This window comes from Triticum aestivum, chromosome 6B (assembly GCF_018294505.1).
Source record: "Triticum aestivum cultivar Chinese Spring chromosome 6B, IWGSC CS RefSeq v2.1, whole genome shotgun sequence".
Classification (NCBI taxonomy): domain Eukaryota; kingdom Viridiplantae; phylum Streptophyta; class Magnoliopsida; order Poales; family Poaceae; genus Triticum; species Triticum aestivum.
Genome location: NC_057810.1, coordinates 712,497,969 through 712,512,992, shown reverse-complemented (window position 1 = coordinate 712,512,992; position 15,024 = coordinate 712,497,969). Strand labels below are relative to the sequence as shown.

The 15,024-nt window shown below is 48.9% G+C and overlaps 2 protein-coding genes across 2 annotated transcripts; one reads left to right on the top strand and one right to left on the bottom strand.

Annotated features, from left to right (window-relative positions):
* Positions 1 to 7,048: 7,048 nt before the first annotated feature.
* LOC123139898 (DNL-type zinc finger protein) lies at positions 7,049 to 8,786 on the top strand (the record flags this gene model as incomplete). The annotated part of the gene is given in 2 exon segments (XM_044559606.1): positions 7,049 to 7,157; positions 7,990 to 8,786. Coding segments are annotated over 2 exon segments (582 nt in total). The 3' UTR covers positions 8,490 to 8,786.
* A 112-nt stretch (positions 8,787 to 8,898) lies between these two features.
* On the bottom strand, positions 8,899 to 14,358 carry LOC123139897 (ABC transporter G family member 28). Its single transcript, XM_044559605.1, has 14 exons — positions 13,740 to 14,358; positions 13,546 to 13,622; positions 13,120 to 13,401; positions 12,835 to 12,898; positions 12,600 to 12,746; positions 12,395 to 12,429; positions 12,215 to 12,288; positions 11,246 to 12,108; positions 10,868 to 11,164; positions 10,291 to 10,776; positions 10,058 to 10,206; positions 9,663 to 9,952; positions 9,421 to 9,542; positions 8,899 to 9,323 (listed from the first exon to the last, which is right to left on the bottom strand). The coding sequence occupies exons 1-14, from the start codon at positions 14,327 to 14,329 to the stop codon at positions 9,167 to 9,169; spliced, it is 3,633 nt and encodes a 1,210-aa protein (XP_044415540.1). The 5' UTR covers positions 14,330 to 14,358; the 3' UTR covers positions 8,899 to 9,166.
* Positions 14,359 to 15,024: the final 666 nt, after the last annotated feature.

The window sequence follows — 15,024 nt, the reverse complement described above, 5'->3', positions numbered from 1 at the left end:
CCCTTTATGCAAGAGAATGTAATTTCATTCCTTTATGTCAGGCATACTCAGGCATTATTTGTGATCGCATATGAGTGAGCGAGTAAAAAGAGGTACAAGTATTTTGATATATATGGAAGAAAAGATAGTACAAACATCTCATTGAAAATTCAATACATATTGTTGTGTGATGTGAATGGAATGATCTCAGTAAACACGGGTCATTACGCTGTAGTTTTTTTAACGATCAGCTGAACTACGAGGCATGATTAATCAATTGAAGGTTATGAATCCCAAGGCCTTCAAACTCCACCGATCCACAAACTTGCTCCCATCTATCTATACCTATACTAATTAGAGACTGCCTAAAATTCCCGAGTTAATCATAAAATACGAGTTGTTAATCTGGTGAGACCGAGTTATTATGGTTAAAATCAGCCAATACAATATATCTACTAACTCGGGGCACCAATAAAGTCTCCATGTCAATCCTTATGCTTATTATTGTCCATCTGGTCTCCATATTAATTATTGACAACCATTAGATAAGGACGCCGATAATGACCACACGTGTGGGCGTTAAAGAATCTGGCCACACACCATGTGTGGTGTGAGCAGGAGGCAGCCCACACGGGTTGTGTGTGGGTCGACATTAGAATTGCCCACATGTGTGGGCGTGGCTACTTCGTGCCACACGTCCAACAAGTACTACTCATCTTCATCCCGCGCGTGTGGCACGAAGCAAAAATGCCCACACGTCCTAGCGCAGCTACGTTAGGTACCCCGCGGGATGATGATTTAGTAGCCATCTTGGTTGGCAGATGTAGTTATCCGGGATGGCAAGTGTAGTTGTAAAAGCATGTCAACTCTATATGTTTTGATTAACTATAGTTGCCATGTCTAATTTATGGTAGTTGCCGCGTGTAATCAAACCGTAGTTGCCGTGTGTGATTAACTACTTGCCACACATGGTCAAACAGTAGTTGTCATGTGTGTTTACCTAGTTGCCACGTGTGGTTCAATCATAGCTGCCATGTATAGTTAATCGCAGTTGCCATGTGTATTTATCTGGTTGCCACGTACGCGCAACTGCAGTTGCCGTCTAGCAAAAGAATCACAATTGCCATGTTTGTTTACCTAATTGCCACGTTCACGTAACTACAGTTGCCATCCACAACGTAAGAGTGTGGTGTGGGCTAAAATCAGTTCGCCCACACGCACATGGACTAGGTGGTGGCTGTATGGGCAGAAACTAGTTCGCCCACACAGCGCAGCTGGCAACAGCGTGATACGGGGCGTGTGGGCAAACTCTCCAACGCCCACATACCGGCCCCGTCCTACGTGGCACACCAAATCCATCTTTTCGTGTCAAGATCCGTGTAAAAGACAATCAACGATCATCTAGACGTGTGGACGAGTTGGAGAGCGCCCACACGTATGGGCGTTAGTGTTTCCGTTAGATAAAGTATCCGAAGAGTCCTATCTCCTACGTCCCACGTGTATGCCTCTTTCACGTGCTGCCAAAAGAACCTCCGCACCACGCATGTCCCCTCTATCTTTGATTTTCGGTCTCAGTAATCTACAGCCCCTGGCATCGTCTCCCTCATGCCGTTGCCGCCGCCTTATGTCAGATCTCTCACGGTGTTTGTAGAAAGATGTGGGATGCAACTCAATTGTATTTCTTAGAGTTGATCACAATATATACACAAGATGTTTTGCGTGACAAGAAAACTAATCCTATCATATTTCTAGGAGTCAACTATACAAGGCTAGAGAAGATAGAAATCGTAATACAAATATGTCAGTTCAACAGTGTTCAAGGTCCCGAATGTGTTCTCTTCTTATACCATGTGTAGATGTGCAAGATCAATAAATCACACAAACATGCGAAGGGAAAAGAAGTTAGGAGCTACTGCCGCCTGCATCGTGGCAAAAAATCTGCGATCAAGTTTTTCCCGACGTAAGGTATTTTTTTTTTAGAAAAGGAGGATGAACCCCGGCCTCTGCATCTGGGAGATGCATACGGCCACTTTATTGATTATTCTCGAGGACCTTACAAAGTATTACAATAATGTGCCTGAATCCACCATCTTGACAATATATGCCGCTACTCTTATCCAAAATGATGAAGGGGTGCTAGCTGGGCCACTACCCAAACCACTCACCTAAGCCTAACATCAAAAGCCGGAAGCCAAAACTCATTCGGAAGCCCCAGCCGAGCCACATACCGGGTCTGGGGCACAATCCGGTCAGACGCACTCGTGTGTCATCGGCGCCATCTTCCACAGGTCTTCAGATCATATTGAGGCTTCTACCTTGTCTGACCACTCTGCCATCGACGTCACCATGACGCCAGACAGCAACCTCCTCATGCGCGAGCCCATCTCCGCGCATCGGACGCCGAGTCTCCACAGCGCCATGCCATCGATCTCCGCCGCCATCAATGTGTGAGATGAAACACCGCTCCACCATCCCTCCAGCCAGCACTTGCTCCAAGACGATGCCCCCAGAAGGGAAAGCGATAGAACGTCATCATCATCCGATCCGAAAGACCCAGATCTGGGGTTTCCCCCTGAGCATCCCGAACCTGATGGCGCAGACTACCGACGATGCCTCGACCATCAGCAGTAGCTCCACCAGACGAGCATCGCCTACGTCGCCGCAGCCTCCAAGATGAAGCTGACCAGAATGCATATGTCGACACCGAACCGCCGCCACTTACACCGCCGCTTGAGCAGCCCCCGAGCAACGCCTTCAGGAAGGAGCACGCCACCGTGGTGTCGTCGTCGCTTGGAACAGGGGGGGTCTGAGGTTTTCACCTGAGCTCCTGGGAGGGGTGGAAGGAAGGAGGTCCTCTCCGAAGCCTCCAACGAGGGAAGCAACACCCAAAGGCACTGCCATCGGAATGGCCGTCACGCCGGCCAAGAGATTCCCCCGGAACCCTTCCAGCCACCGGATCTGCAAGGCCAGCACCCAAGAACGGTGACCGAAGCCACTAAGGACCGGATCCGCTGCAGATCGGAGTAGATTGGGGTCGACGTCGAACATCACCATGGCCACCAACATCCAGTGAGGAACCGCCGCTGCAGCCGAAGCCCACCACCTCCCCGCCATCCACATGGCCAGGAAAGTGGCCCACCTGTCCACGTCGGCGCCGCCCGCCGCCAAGCTGCGCCGCGTGCCACCAGCCATGGCTGCCGCCATGGATCCGAGCCGCAGGCGGGCCGCCAGCCGCGGGGGCCCGCGGGAGAAGAGAACCGCGCCACGGGGGGAAGGCCCCGCCGCCGCCGCCACGACGCGGGCTTCGCTCGATGGTGGCCTCCGGCGGCGGCGAGGGGATTAGCTGGAGAAGGGGGGCCCGGCGGCGGCGCGGTTGGGGGCTGCCGCCCGTGTCGCCTACCCTAGGTGACGCGGGGGCCTGGGCGCGGTTGCCATCTATTTTGCGTCTAGTCTCTGATCGAGGTTGCGTAGCGGGCTGGGTGGAATCCGTTCAGCTATGAACGTAAGGCATGGCAGCTGGTTCCATCAGTAGGAGGATTGCCTAGGTTTCCACCCATCCATCCAGCTATGAACCACATGACATAAGGAACATGGTCGCTTCTTCTCGGTTGGATCTAGAAGTACATCACATAGGTTGTTGTTATTTGCCCGTTTCATGCATTGATCTGGGAAAAGGGAATGTAGCGTCTAGCCTAGCTCCTACATTCCCTTTCCTCTCCAATTTGTAAATCAGTGAATCGATTGGTCAGTGGGAAAGTGGAGCAGATTGCGCACGGACCATAGTTTGACACAAATTGAGTGGGTGCCATGATCTGCAACGCTGCACAGTGCGCAGAAACTACACTCTCCCCCCACTACGCTTGCAAGTGTAACCCTTTATTCATAAATTCCCTTCCATATTTTGTAGTTCATTGAGCTCATTAAATAGCCATATAAATTGGGTTATGTCTTACATAGAACGAAAATAACATTGAGCATTTTAGGTCTATCGGCAACAATACTATTCACTCGATTTTGTGCCAAAGAACAGCAACAAGATCTGGCCTGCTTCTCCTCAAGTGGCACCACACAATCCTTGCAGTAGGACTATGTTCCTTCCATCGTAAAGTAAATATTGGGTAACAAGTTCGCATTGATGCTTCCGTGTGGCTTTATAGAGATTCACAACTCACATATTGATGTTTAGATGAGGCTTTGTAGAATTTTTCTAGTTTGCATGACATAGTATTTCTTGACTTGAGTGTTAGCCAATGAAATTAGTTGATGTGACACACGGAGTGGACTAGGAGTTTTTTTTTCATGATACATGTTAAATCTCATATCTGCCTCTTAGCATTAAATCAAGGCATGATGCACCTAGGTTTTGAATATTATTACTGTACTTCTAGAATTTCAATAGTGTGTATTATCGTTTGTGGAAATTAGAATTGGAACTATTACCATCCAAACTAATTAAGAGGGTGTTTGGTTAGGTTTTTACTTGGCTTTTGCACATTGGCTTATAAGCCAAAAAGAACCTATTTATGTGCTTTTGACTTTGGCTTTTGGCTTGTCTCTAAATGGTCCAAAATATGCTTTCATTTTACTGAAGAACTTACATTTATATAAGACCAGGTATGTGGCCATGCGTTGCCACGGGAGCCAAATAATATATGCAATGACATTTGATCAAAGTGTTCTTCTGTTTCACGAAAATACATAATATGTGTAGTTTCTAACAGTGTCTTTATGCACATTCGTCGCCTCCTGCTATCATGCTCTCTCGGTTTATGCACATTCGTTGCCTCCAGCTATCATGCTCTCTCGGTTTATTTTCTCATATCAAAGTGTCTCCTTGTCCAATATGTCGAATATCGCTACCACAACCTCCCCCATGTCACTTGCATTGTACTCAATGTGACCCGATATGCAGCCCATTACACCCAATTAGCTAATGTGGCTCATTACAACCAACCCGATTTTTGGATAGAACTTATATCCTAAATTATCTTTATTTTAACTGTTTACCATATTTTAAATTTAAAAATAATTTTTGAAGTTGTATTTTGGAGTCCCTACTCATTTCAAAACATCACTAGTGAAAGAAGAACATTAAGTATACGGAATTGCAGGGAGTAAATGAGAGGACATGATATTCAAAAAGGTAAATCTGAAATTCAATGGTTCAATTTGTGTACCGTTTCAATGAGCATACAATATATCTTTAATTTGATTATTAGGAAACTTGGTTTTGCTATTCCATTCAAAAGATCATCTCGAAATCAATTACTCCATAAAATAGATATCTGAATAAATACACATAGTGTTAAAATTATCTCCATCCAGAAGGATATTCGCCTTACATAGATTCATACAAGAAGGTATGGTACATACGGTCAGCATAACAAATATAGCAAGGATAGTAAATCCAACGATAACGAAATACTCAACAGTTCTATATTAAAATAATTCGGGATCGGTTCTAAAATTTCAAAACATTATGATTTTGAATTGTCAGAAACAGTTCTTGAATTAAAAAATGTTTGTGATTCAAAAGAATGAGCATTTTTTGAAAATGATGAACAAATTTTTGAATTTTGATGAACATTTTGCAAATCATGATGAACAAAAAATGAATTCGATGAATATATTTGTATGAGGTTTTTTTAATAATGATGAACATTATTTGGTATTCGATGAGTACAATTTGAAGCCGATGAACGTTTCTTGAACTTGAGGAACAAAAATTTTATTCTAAAACATTTTTTTGAAGAAATAGACTAACAAATTTTGAATTAGGTGAAAAAAATTTAAATTTGATGAACTCTTTTTCAATTTGATGAACAAAAAAGGTTCATGGATTTGAAAAGAAAATTCGCAAAAAAGGTGGAAAAGTAAAGAAGAAGAAAGCGAAAGAAAAAGAAAAAAAACAGAAAAAAAATGAAAGAAAAACAATTAGGAAAGGGCCCTACGCGCCTTATAGGATTCCCCCATGTTTATGCTTCGAGATCGGCAGCTGTCCGTTGAGAAAGTGGACGTGTTTCCTTCAGGAGCAACTAACGAAGGAGCGCTCTACCTCGTCAACGATCACTCGGAGTGGGCTAAGAGCGCGTCTGGTGTGCTCTAAGGCATCGTCGCATGTCGCGCTCCGGGTGCTCCCATCAGATTTTTTTCCACGTGAGTTTTCAACTTTTTCGAAGGTTTTCCCCTGTGTTTTTTTCGCTTTTAAAATCGAAAAAAAATCCCGAAAAAATGTGTCTTATTTTTTTCTTCCGCGAGAGGCACATTTTTTTTCCGCGAAAGGCACAGTTTTGCTTTCGTGACAGACGTGGATTTGCTTTCGCGAGAAGCACGGTCGTGCCTCTCGAAAATGGAAAAAACACGCTCTCTTTTTTTCCTTCCGCGAGAGGCACGGATTTGTTTTCGTGAGAGGCACAGACGTATCTCCCGAAAACGAAAAAAACATGTTTTTTTCCTTCCGTGAGAGGCACGGGCATGCCTCTTGGAAACGGAAAAAAATGTATTTTTTTTTTCGTGAGAGACACTGGTTTACTTCTTGTGGAGCCACGGGTTTGCTTCCATGAGCGGTGGAGTCGTGGCTCTTTCAGAAAGGGGAAAAAAAGTGATTCCGGTTTGGTTTTCGTCCGGTTCTTTTCGTGAAAAAAATTAGTCAAAACCTATCAACATAGGATCTAGTTTTAAAGATCACGCAAGAAATCCAATGGTGAAAATGGTTCGAGATTTGGACGTGCGGTTTAAGAAATAAAATATTTTAAATAAACAAATTTACAAAAAAAAAGGAAAAACTTCTGGGTTATGATTCGCAACCTCGAAAGGCAGGAGCGATTTTTGAAAGAAGTACTCTCGGCTTCCAGCGAGCGAGCACAGGCCGGCCTGTCGAGGCCCCACACGGGTTGGCCTCCGTGAGGCCCATATACTATACACACCGGGACCAAAGCCTCGCGAGGCCCACGTACGTCCCGGGGCACGGTAAGAAGAGCCGAGCAGAGAGGCTGCCTCCTCTGTCTGTCCTCTGCTCCGCTCCGCTCGCCTCTTTCTTTCTTCGCCGGCAAGAAGGAGAAGACGCGCTTCCCCTCCGTCGCCGGCCGACACCGCCATGGCCGCCGGCCGGTTTCTGCCGCTGGCGGGCCGCCGCATCATCGCGGCCCTGTCCCAGCCGTCCGCCCCCTCTTCCCGCGGTGAGCCCCGGCCTCCTCCCTCCCCCTTCTTGGTCCCCGCCGCTTAAATCCGAGCGCTTTGTCCTCGGGTGATTGGTCAGGATACTGCCCCGGTGGCCGGGATCTTAGGTCTTCTTTGTTTTGGTTGAAGCTGTGAGCCCCCGCCGTGAATGGCTCTGTCGCGGGCTCTGATTTGATTGGGATTTATTTAGGCCGTGTGGGCTGTGTGCGCAGGTGAGGGTAGAAATTTAATCTGATTCATACAGGACATGTTTTCTTTTCTTTACGCTGTGTTAAAAAAAATGATTGATGGCTTAGGATGCTGTAAACGTAGGCCGCCGACAATCATACTCGCAGTCTCACTCAGTTCATGTTTCTCTGAGGGGAATTCTCAGTTGCTGTAAGATTGCCAAATAACTGAAGCCCCTAAAAATTCATGTCAGCTGTTCGCACTGTGGAGATCTACTCCCTCCGTTCTGATTTACTCGTCGTGGTTTTAGTTCAAATTTGAACTAAAACCACGACGAGTCAATCGGAACGGAGGGAGTATCTAGGTCGTGTAGATTGTGGGCGCCGGTGGGAGTTGAAGTCCCACTGAATGATCCTAGCACTTGTGTGCAGCAGTTTGATCTAATTAGGACAGGGCACGTTTCCTTTCTGCTGTGTTCAAATGATGACTTAGGATGCTGTGAAGGTAGGCAGATCAGTCTGGTCAGTCGATATCTCTTTGGGGAATCCTTGCTTCCTGCAAGATTAGCATCATTTCATCATATGTATGGATGTCAGTTGTTTATGTTTGCACCTCTTCAACATGAGTGAGCTAACTGCCAGCCGAATACTCTTGCCGTTGCAGGAATTTTCTTCCCTTCTACTGCGACCGCAGGCTTGAGGTCCCTCCAGACGATCATCGAAGCGAGCAGCAACGCGTCGACTGAGCGTCGCCATGACCCGGAGGATCACAAGACCGACACCCCGCCGCCGCCGCCAGCTTCGGTCCCTGCAGCAGCAGCGGAGTCGAGCTTCAAGGTCAGAGACGCGTCGACCCTGAAGATCTCGCCGAGGCACGACATGGCGATGATCTTCACGTGCAAGGTCTGCGAGACGAGGTCCGTGAAGATGGCCAGCCGGGACTCGTACGACAACGGGGTGGTGGTCGCCCGCTGCGGCGGCTGCAACAACCTGCACCTGATGGCGGACAGGCTCGGCTGGTTTGGCCAGCCGGGGAGCATCGAGGACTTCCTGGCGGAGCAGGGGCAGGACGTGAAGAAAGGCGACACGGATACTCTCAGCTTCACCCTGGAGGACTTGGCCGGGTCTCAGGTCAAATCGAAGGAACCTTCTAGTGAAAATTAGGCCTTACTGCTGTAACATCTTGGCCTTCTGGTCCAGCAGCAGCTACAAAACTGTCACCTCCTTACCGAAACTTTGCGAGTTATTCGCTCCGTTTCATGGCTTCTCAAGGGGAGTACAAGCTGTTAAGTTCTAGATTAAAGCTGCAATAGTATTTTCTGTAGTGGACTACCCACACTCTAGTATTTTGTGCTTTATCCTTTCTTGTCCAAGCATGTTTCCGATCGAGAGAACAAACATATTGAGATGTGACCTTCTGAACCTCTAGTTTAACTGGAATATTGTGTCATTTTTTGTGTGTGGAAGTATGATGAATGGTTACCTCTGAATAGAGCTACAAATCCTGACCATGTAGTACAGTACAGCCAGAAACAATTAGACATTTGCACCTCAAATGTTACACTGACTGAAGGCAACAAGTGAAGTGTTCCTCTGACATGTGCTATCATCAGCTAATCTGAAAATGGATAACGCCTCTACATAAAAATTAGGGCATTCCTGACCAGCTGCCTGCTACTCAACATCCTGCTCTTTACATCTCCACAACAACAAAAAGGTAAATCTGTTGTTCTTATCTACACCTCATGCATGCTGTGAAAGACAGAAAGCTCTAACAATTGTACATTTTTCTGTTACGCAGAGAAAGAAAGAATCGATGAACGGATCTATCGACAGAGGGGTCAGTGCTTCTGGAAGACTACCATGCAGAAGAAGGCTACGCACCGGAAGATCACCCCGTTGGCCACGAGGACCCATAAACAGAGACTCCTGTTGCTGATGTCGTAGCCGTTACTTTGCAGAGAGCCGCACCGTGTTATCAACCACACCCCGGTGTAGCTGCAACCATGAACGAGCAATCGGGTGTTTGGTCAGAGACAATTTTACTTGCGAGCTCATTTATGTCAGGGAGGAATTCGATGGGAGGCATACGCACTTGTGAGCGTTGGCGATCACGAACGCCTCCAGAGCCCACTTTGTGTAGCAAAGATCAGCTATGATAGTGTCCTTCTGCTGAGTTGCTATCAAGGTGAGAACGACTGGGAGCAGTGCAGACCACTGCAAACAAAAGCATGTATCATGAGCAATGATGAGCAATCTACAAGGGAGTGTCAAGAGCTTTTTTTTGATTTCATGGTCATCAAAATACAATTGAGGAATGACAGCATGTTTCAGTACCAGCTGTGCGGAGCCTGGCTGGAAGAAGATGGCGAAGGTGTAGCCGATGCCCGTGACGCAGTACACAAGCGCAACGAGGACGACATAGTTCTCCCAGATGGACGACCTGGGGTTGTTGAAGAAGTAGAACATGGAGAGGTAGACGATGGGCTTGACGATGGTGTTGAAGTGGTCGATGGTGTCCTTGGCCATGAAGTAGGCCAGTGAGCTCATCCCCGAGGCCCTTTCCCTCCAGTAGTATATCTTGTCCAGGGCGAACGATCTTAGGGCTCCGATTTTGCAAAGCAGGGCTGCGTCATGAACGCGGCTTGGCATGAGTGAACCTCGAGAACTGGTCAGCTAGATATGCGGATTCAGGGCTCCCTCGAGAGGAAGAGAAGGCAGGCCAGACTTACAGACGGCGATGACAGTGTAAGTGTACCCAAGCGCTCCAAACGTTTCGTCGCTCACTTTGGCCAGCGTCCCCAGGCATATCCCAGCAAGGCAGAGTATCAGGTAGTCGACAGCCAGTATCCTTGCTTCCCGGAGCCTCTGCTTGCCAACCCTGAAGACATAAACACCGAGATGAACCCGGAGAAGAATTTCCCAGGAAATGAGATCTTCAATACACAGATGAGAGAGACCTTACCTTCCCAGGAAGTACCTGTACTGCCTAAGGATGCCGGGAGTGTTGCGGTTGGACAGATCTAAGGTGGACTTGTTATAGTCGAACTCATCCTTCTTCTGCATGATGGTGTCCTTGATATTGGCCCACATTTCTGATAGAAAGGATGGGCTTGCGTCCGCGCCAGGAGAAGAAGCGTCTGTGCCTCCTCTGGACGAAGATTCGGATCCGGAGCCGGAGGTGCTCTGCAGCATGTCCCGTGGAACGTCATAGCCGTTGTGCACCATCCATCTGAGCGGCAGGTCCTTGACGGTTACGCCCGCGCTCATGTTTGGCTTCACGATGCCCTCCAAGATGTCGATGTAGTAGTCGGGTGGGTTCACGCGGTCCGGCACGACAATGCCTAGCCCCGAGAAGTATTCTTCCACCTTCTTTACCGGACCGTGGTAGACGGTCATCCCCCCTTTGGCGAGAAGTATCAAGTCATCAAACATTCTGTACAGCGTGTAGCTGAGACGGCAAAGGGCTTTGTTTTAGTCAGGGAGAAGTGTAGGCGATGAGGCAAACATATACCGTTCTGTATTTGAGGTTGGAAGCAAACCTAGGCTGATGAACAACCATGGAGATGTTGACGCCTTCGAGAGCTTCCCGGCGAAGGGCGCGGAGAAGCAGCAGGGAGGATGCACTATCCAAACCTGAAGTCGGCTCATCTAAGATCAACACCGAAGGTTCCATGACCATTTCTACACCGACGTTGACTCTCTTGCGCTGGCCACCGGAGATGCCACGCTGCTCCACCGTCCCGACCAGAGAATCTCGAACTGGCTGCAGCCCCAAAGACTCAATGACCCTCTCCACGACGAGAACCTTTTCGGCTTTCGACATGTCTGCTGCAAGCCTGAGATTCAACAACATACAGTAAGTTCACTTGTGTTAGCTGAAAAGGTAGAGAGATGGCTAACTCTACTTGGGCAAATACCTGCATCTTGCATTGAACCAGAGATTTTCTTCAACGGTTAGGTTGCCATGGACAATGTCATCTTGGGGAACAAAGCCGATAATCCTCTTGTACGCACGAATCGGCTCGACTTTACCATTGATGAGCACCAAGCCTGATGTGTCACAACCAGTTGCCTTGCCGGCGACAGCACTCAGAAATGTGGTCTTGCCAGCACCAGATGGGCCCATGACGGCAGCTACGCGGCCAGGCATGAGCTTTCCTGACACGGACCTCAAGATCTTCTTCTTGCTCCCCGTCAGCGTCAGAGTTAGGTCCTTGAAGGCGACCTCGATGGGCATTCTCGAACCGACTTCGTGCTCTTTGGCCATGCTCACCACACCAGACAAACTCATGTTGTTATCGTTCTCCTCCATCTCCTGTTGAATTGCCTTTTCCTTCTCGATTTGACCGTATGCATACTTGAAAATCTGGCTCCGGCTGTGCATCTGCTTCCCTTTCGGCTTCTTGCCGGTCTTGTCTCCTATTTCCATATTGAATCCTTCGGGCCCGTCTGGGTTCTCTTCGAGGGAGCTCATCATGTCGGGGAGGTTTTCCTTTTTACCAGCCCCATCCGTCCCAACCGGAGGCAGGCCTTTCGATGACATCCCCCCTGGCTGTCCCGGCTTCTGCTTGCGCGAGAAGGTGCGAGACAGTTGTGACTGAAGGCCAGTGCTGGCCTTCTTGGCGACTTCTCTAGCTGTTTTCCACCTCTCGCGAGCCTGCGCCGTCTCTTTCGCATACCTCGCAGCAGCCTCTCGAGATTTTGCTTGCTTTTTCTCACGGTTGGTCAGAAGTTGGCCGGAGAAATTGTAGATGATCAGAAGGACTAGACAAGAGGCAATCTGCGGAGCCGCGGAAAAGAACAGAAGACAAGTGTTAGTTCGACCAAAGCAGCTGCGGCTTCCAAAAGGATAATAACCATGATATCGGTTCGCTTAGTGGCATTACCACTAGCAACATGCCGAAGATCGTGATGTCCTGATTAACAGAGTTTGGCGGACATGCGCTCTTCTTGTAGCATCCTGCAGGGAAGAAGAAAGAAGGCCACATTCAGGACGCGCACAGATCAAGAAGGCTGCGGAGGGTATGGATTCCAACTCCTCTGCAATGAGAAGTAGTTGAGCTTACTGGTTTGCGAAGTCGATCCCTTCCTGCAGTAATACCTGCAAAGGCACACCTGATCCTGTCAGCATCTGAACAGATAAACACCCGAGCAAGCAATCGACTGCGGGAAGAACATGCCCACTAAATATACTACTGGTGCAGGGTATATGATTACGATCAACGGTTGTGATGGAACTACAACTTTGAAACATCAGATAGATAGGATTACCCACTACTACAAGGGAGCTTCTGGGTCGTGCTCGGACAGTAGAATCCAGCCGGGCAGAAAACGTCGTCGGTGCTCATCACATCTGCCCAGTTGTCAGCACTGCCACATGTGTGGTTTGGGTTCCCGGCAGGCGGTTGGTAGTTGTATCTGGAATGCATCTTCAGCATCAAGGAATGATGATGAAACTATCATACTTGCTGTGGGATTTTAGAAGTTGCGAGGGCAGCCGACTTACGGGTCGCAGATGCCCGTAGTCTTGTTCAGGGTGGACAGTGGGCAGTATGCTCCAAGAGGGCAAGCTGCACATGACAGAATCAACACAGAGAGAAATCATCAGTATAACAGTTTCCTCCCAATCAAAAAATTAAATAGCAATTTCCTTTCTGTTTGCATTTGAGTTAGCATAATTGCATATATCCTGAAGTGAAACATTCATTTCGCTTCTTTCTGATCAACTCGGAAATGGAAAATTCTTTTTGTCAGCTGTGATGTTGGCATGGGTTGATGGGAGCTAACTTACGTATCATGCAGGTGAGGGCATGGGGGCAGAAGAAACCGGGGCAGCAGGCCTGGCAGTCGTCGGCGCGGTAGGGGATGTCCTTGGCGTCCTGGAGGTCGACCTTCTGCTGGCCGGCGCTGCAGGCCCAGCCGGGCTCGCAGCCGTCGATCCAGGAGGAGAGGTTGCAGTTCTTGTTGGGCCTGACGTAGCTCTTCTCCCACCTGGTCTCCTCCCCGCTCTCGATCAGGCTGTTGAAGTAGAACTTCATCTCCGCCGCCGTGCACACCCGCTGGTGCAGGTCACCTGCCACAGAGAACCATGACCTAGATCTTGAAAGGCGGCATTCGTCGATCGAATTGAAAATGAGTTACAAGGAAATGACAATGGTTCAAAATGCTACTACCATGCAGAATGTAAGAATGTGGATGTGGCTTTTTTATTTTTTACCATTGGTCTGCTTCATGCAGTTGTTGAGGAAGGAGGTGTCCTTGGTGAAGTTGAAGGCCGCGTCCCACTCCGAGTCCCTGCATGGGAATCCGAATCGGAGGTCACCACACGAGACGAGATCGGTCGATCCCACGGGAAGAACGGAGAGGAAGAAGAAGAAGAAGAATGGAGAGGGAGGGTATGCATGCACGTACGTGTCCTTGATGCAGTAGCCGAGCTGGCTGCGGATGGCGCGGGCGAAGGTGGCGGTGAGGCCCTTGAGGCGCTTGTTGACGATCTCGGCGACGACGGGGTTGCCGACGAGGCCCTTGCCCCCGGCGGCCGAGGCGGCGCCGCCCCCGACCCCGTCCCCGCCGTAGTCGTCGTCCAAGGCGTGCTCCGCGAAGGAGAGCCGCGGGACGACGACGGCGGCGTGCTCCTCGAAGGAGGAGAGCCGCGGGACGACGTTGTAGGCGGGGCTGCCGATGGCGATGGCGCGCGCGGCGGCGGCCGAGGTGAGGAGGAGCAGCGCGGCGGCGAGCTGCTGCCCCGCCACACGGGCCATGGGCTGGGCGGGCGGGCGGAGGGAGGACGCTCGGTGGAGCTGCAGGGTCGGCGCCTTGGGGCCTAGGTGGTAGGCATTGGTGGTGGCTGGCATTGGCGGAGATGGGAGGAGGAGAGAGAGGAGGGGAGCTCGCGGGGCGGTGGTGGTGGAGAGCAGAAATAGGAGCGCGCGAGAAAAGTGGTCGGGACTACGGCCCACGACGCGGGGTCCATTGGACTGGAAAGCTATGGGTAGGCCCATTCGGCAGTGCGTTGTTGGGCCTTAATCTGAATACCTGGACCTTTGCCTCCTTCTTCTGTTGCCCTTTCGGCCTTTTATGAAAGATCAAAGTGTGGCGTCTGTTTGAGAATTCTAAGTGTTATAAAGAGATATAATTTTTTTAAGTGGCGAGAAAGAAAAATGGTTGGCTGAGCCATGGCTATCTGTCGCTTATTTGTGTGGGGATAAGAGCCAATTCTGTAGGCTACTGTAGTTTTATCATGTTTTTAGTCTCACCTAACGCGCTAACGACAAATGCAAAACTCAGACTGCAGTAAAACCGTTAAATAATGATGATGATTGCTAGGTACACTAACGACCATTGTAACACTATGTAAAAACTCTCCTCGTCCTCTCATGCGCGGCAGGATAACCTCGAACCTGGAGGAGAATGTACAACAACAACATTTTGTATTCTGTTCAATGTTTTTTGAGGTGCTTGCTGCTCATTCAGAGCGGTAACAATTTTGTATTTTGTAGCATACAAACAACATTTTGCATTCTGATGGATACAGTATCCCAGTCACTACAAGCTGCATGCTACCACCAAATCGCTACAAGCTACCGCCGCACGGGGTCCCATGTGGCAGCCCCCACGACGTTCACAACACTTCAAAAATGGCTCATGAATGATATTGTAGCCAAAGGTTCAAAGACATCAAACATAGACTCACAAA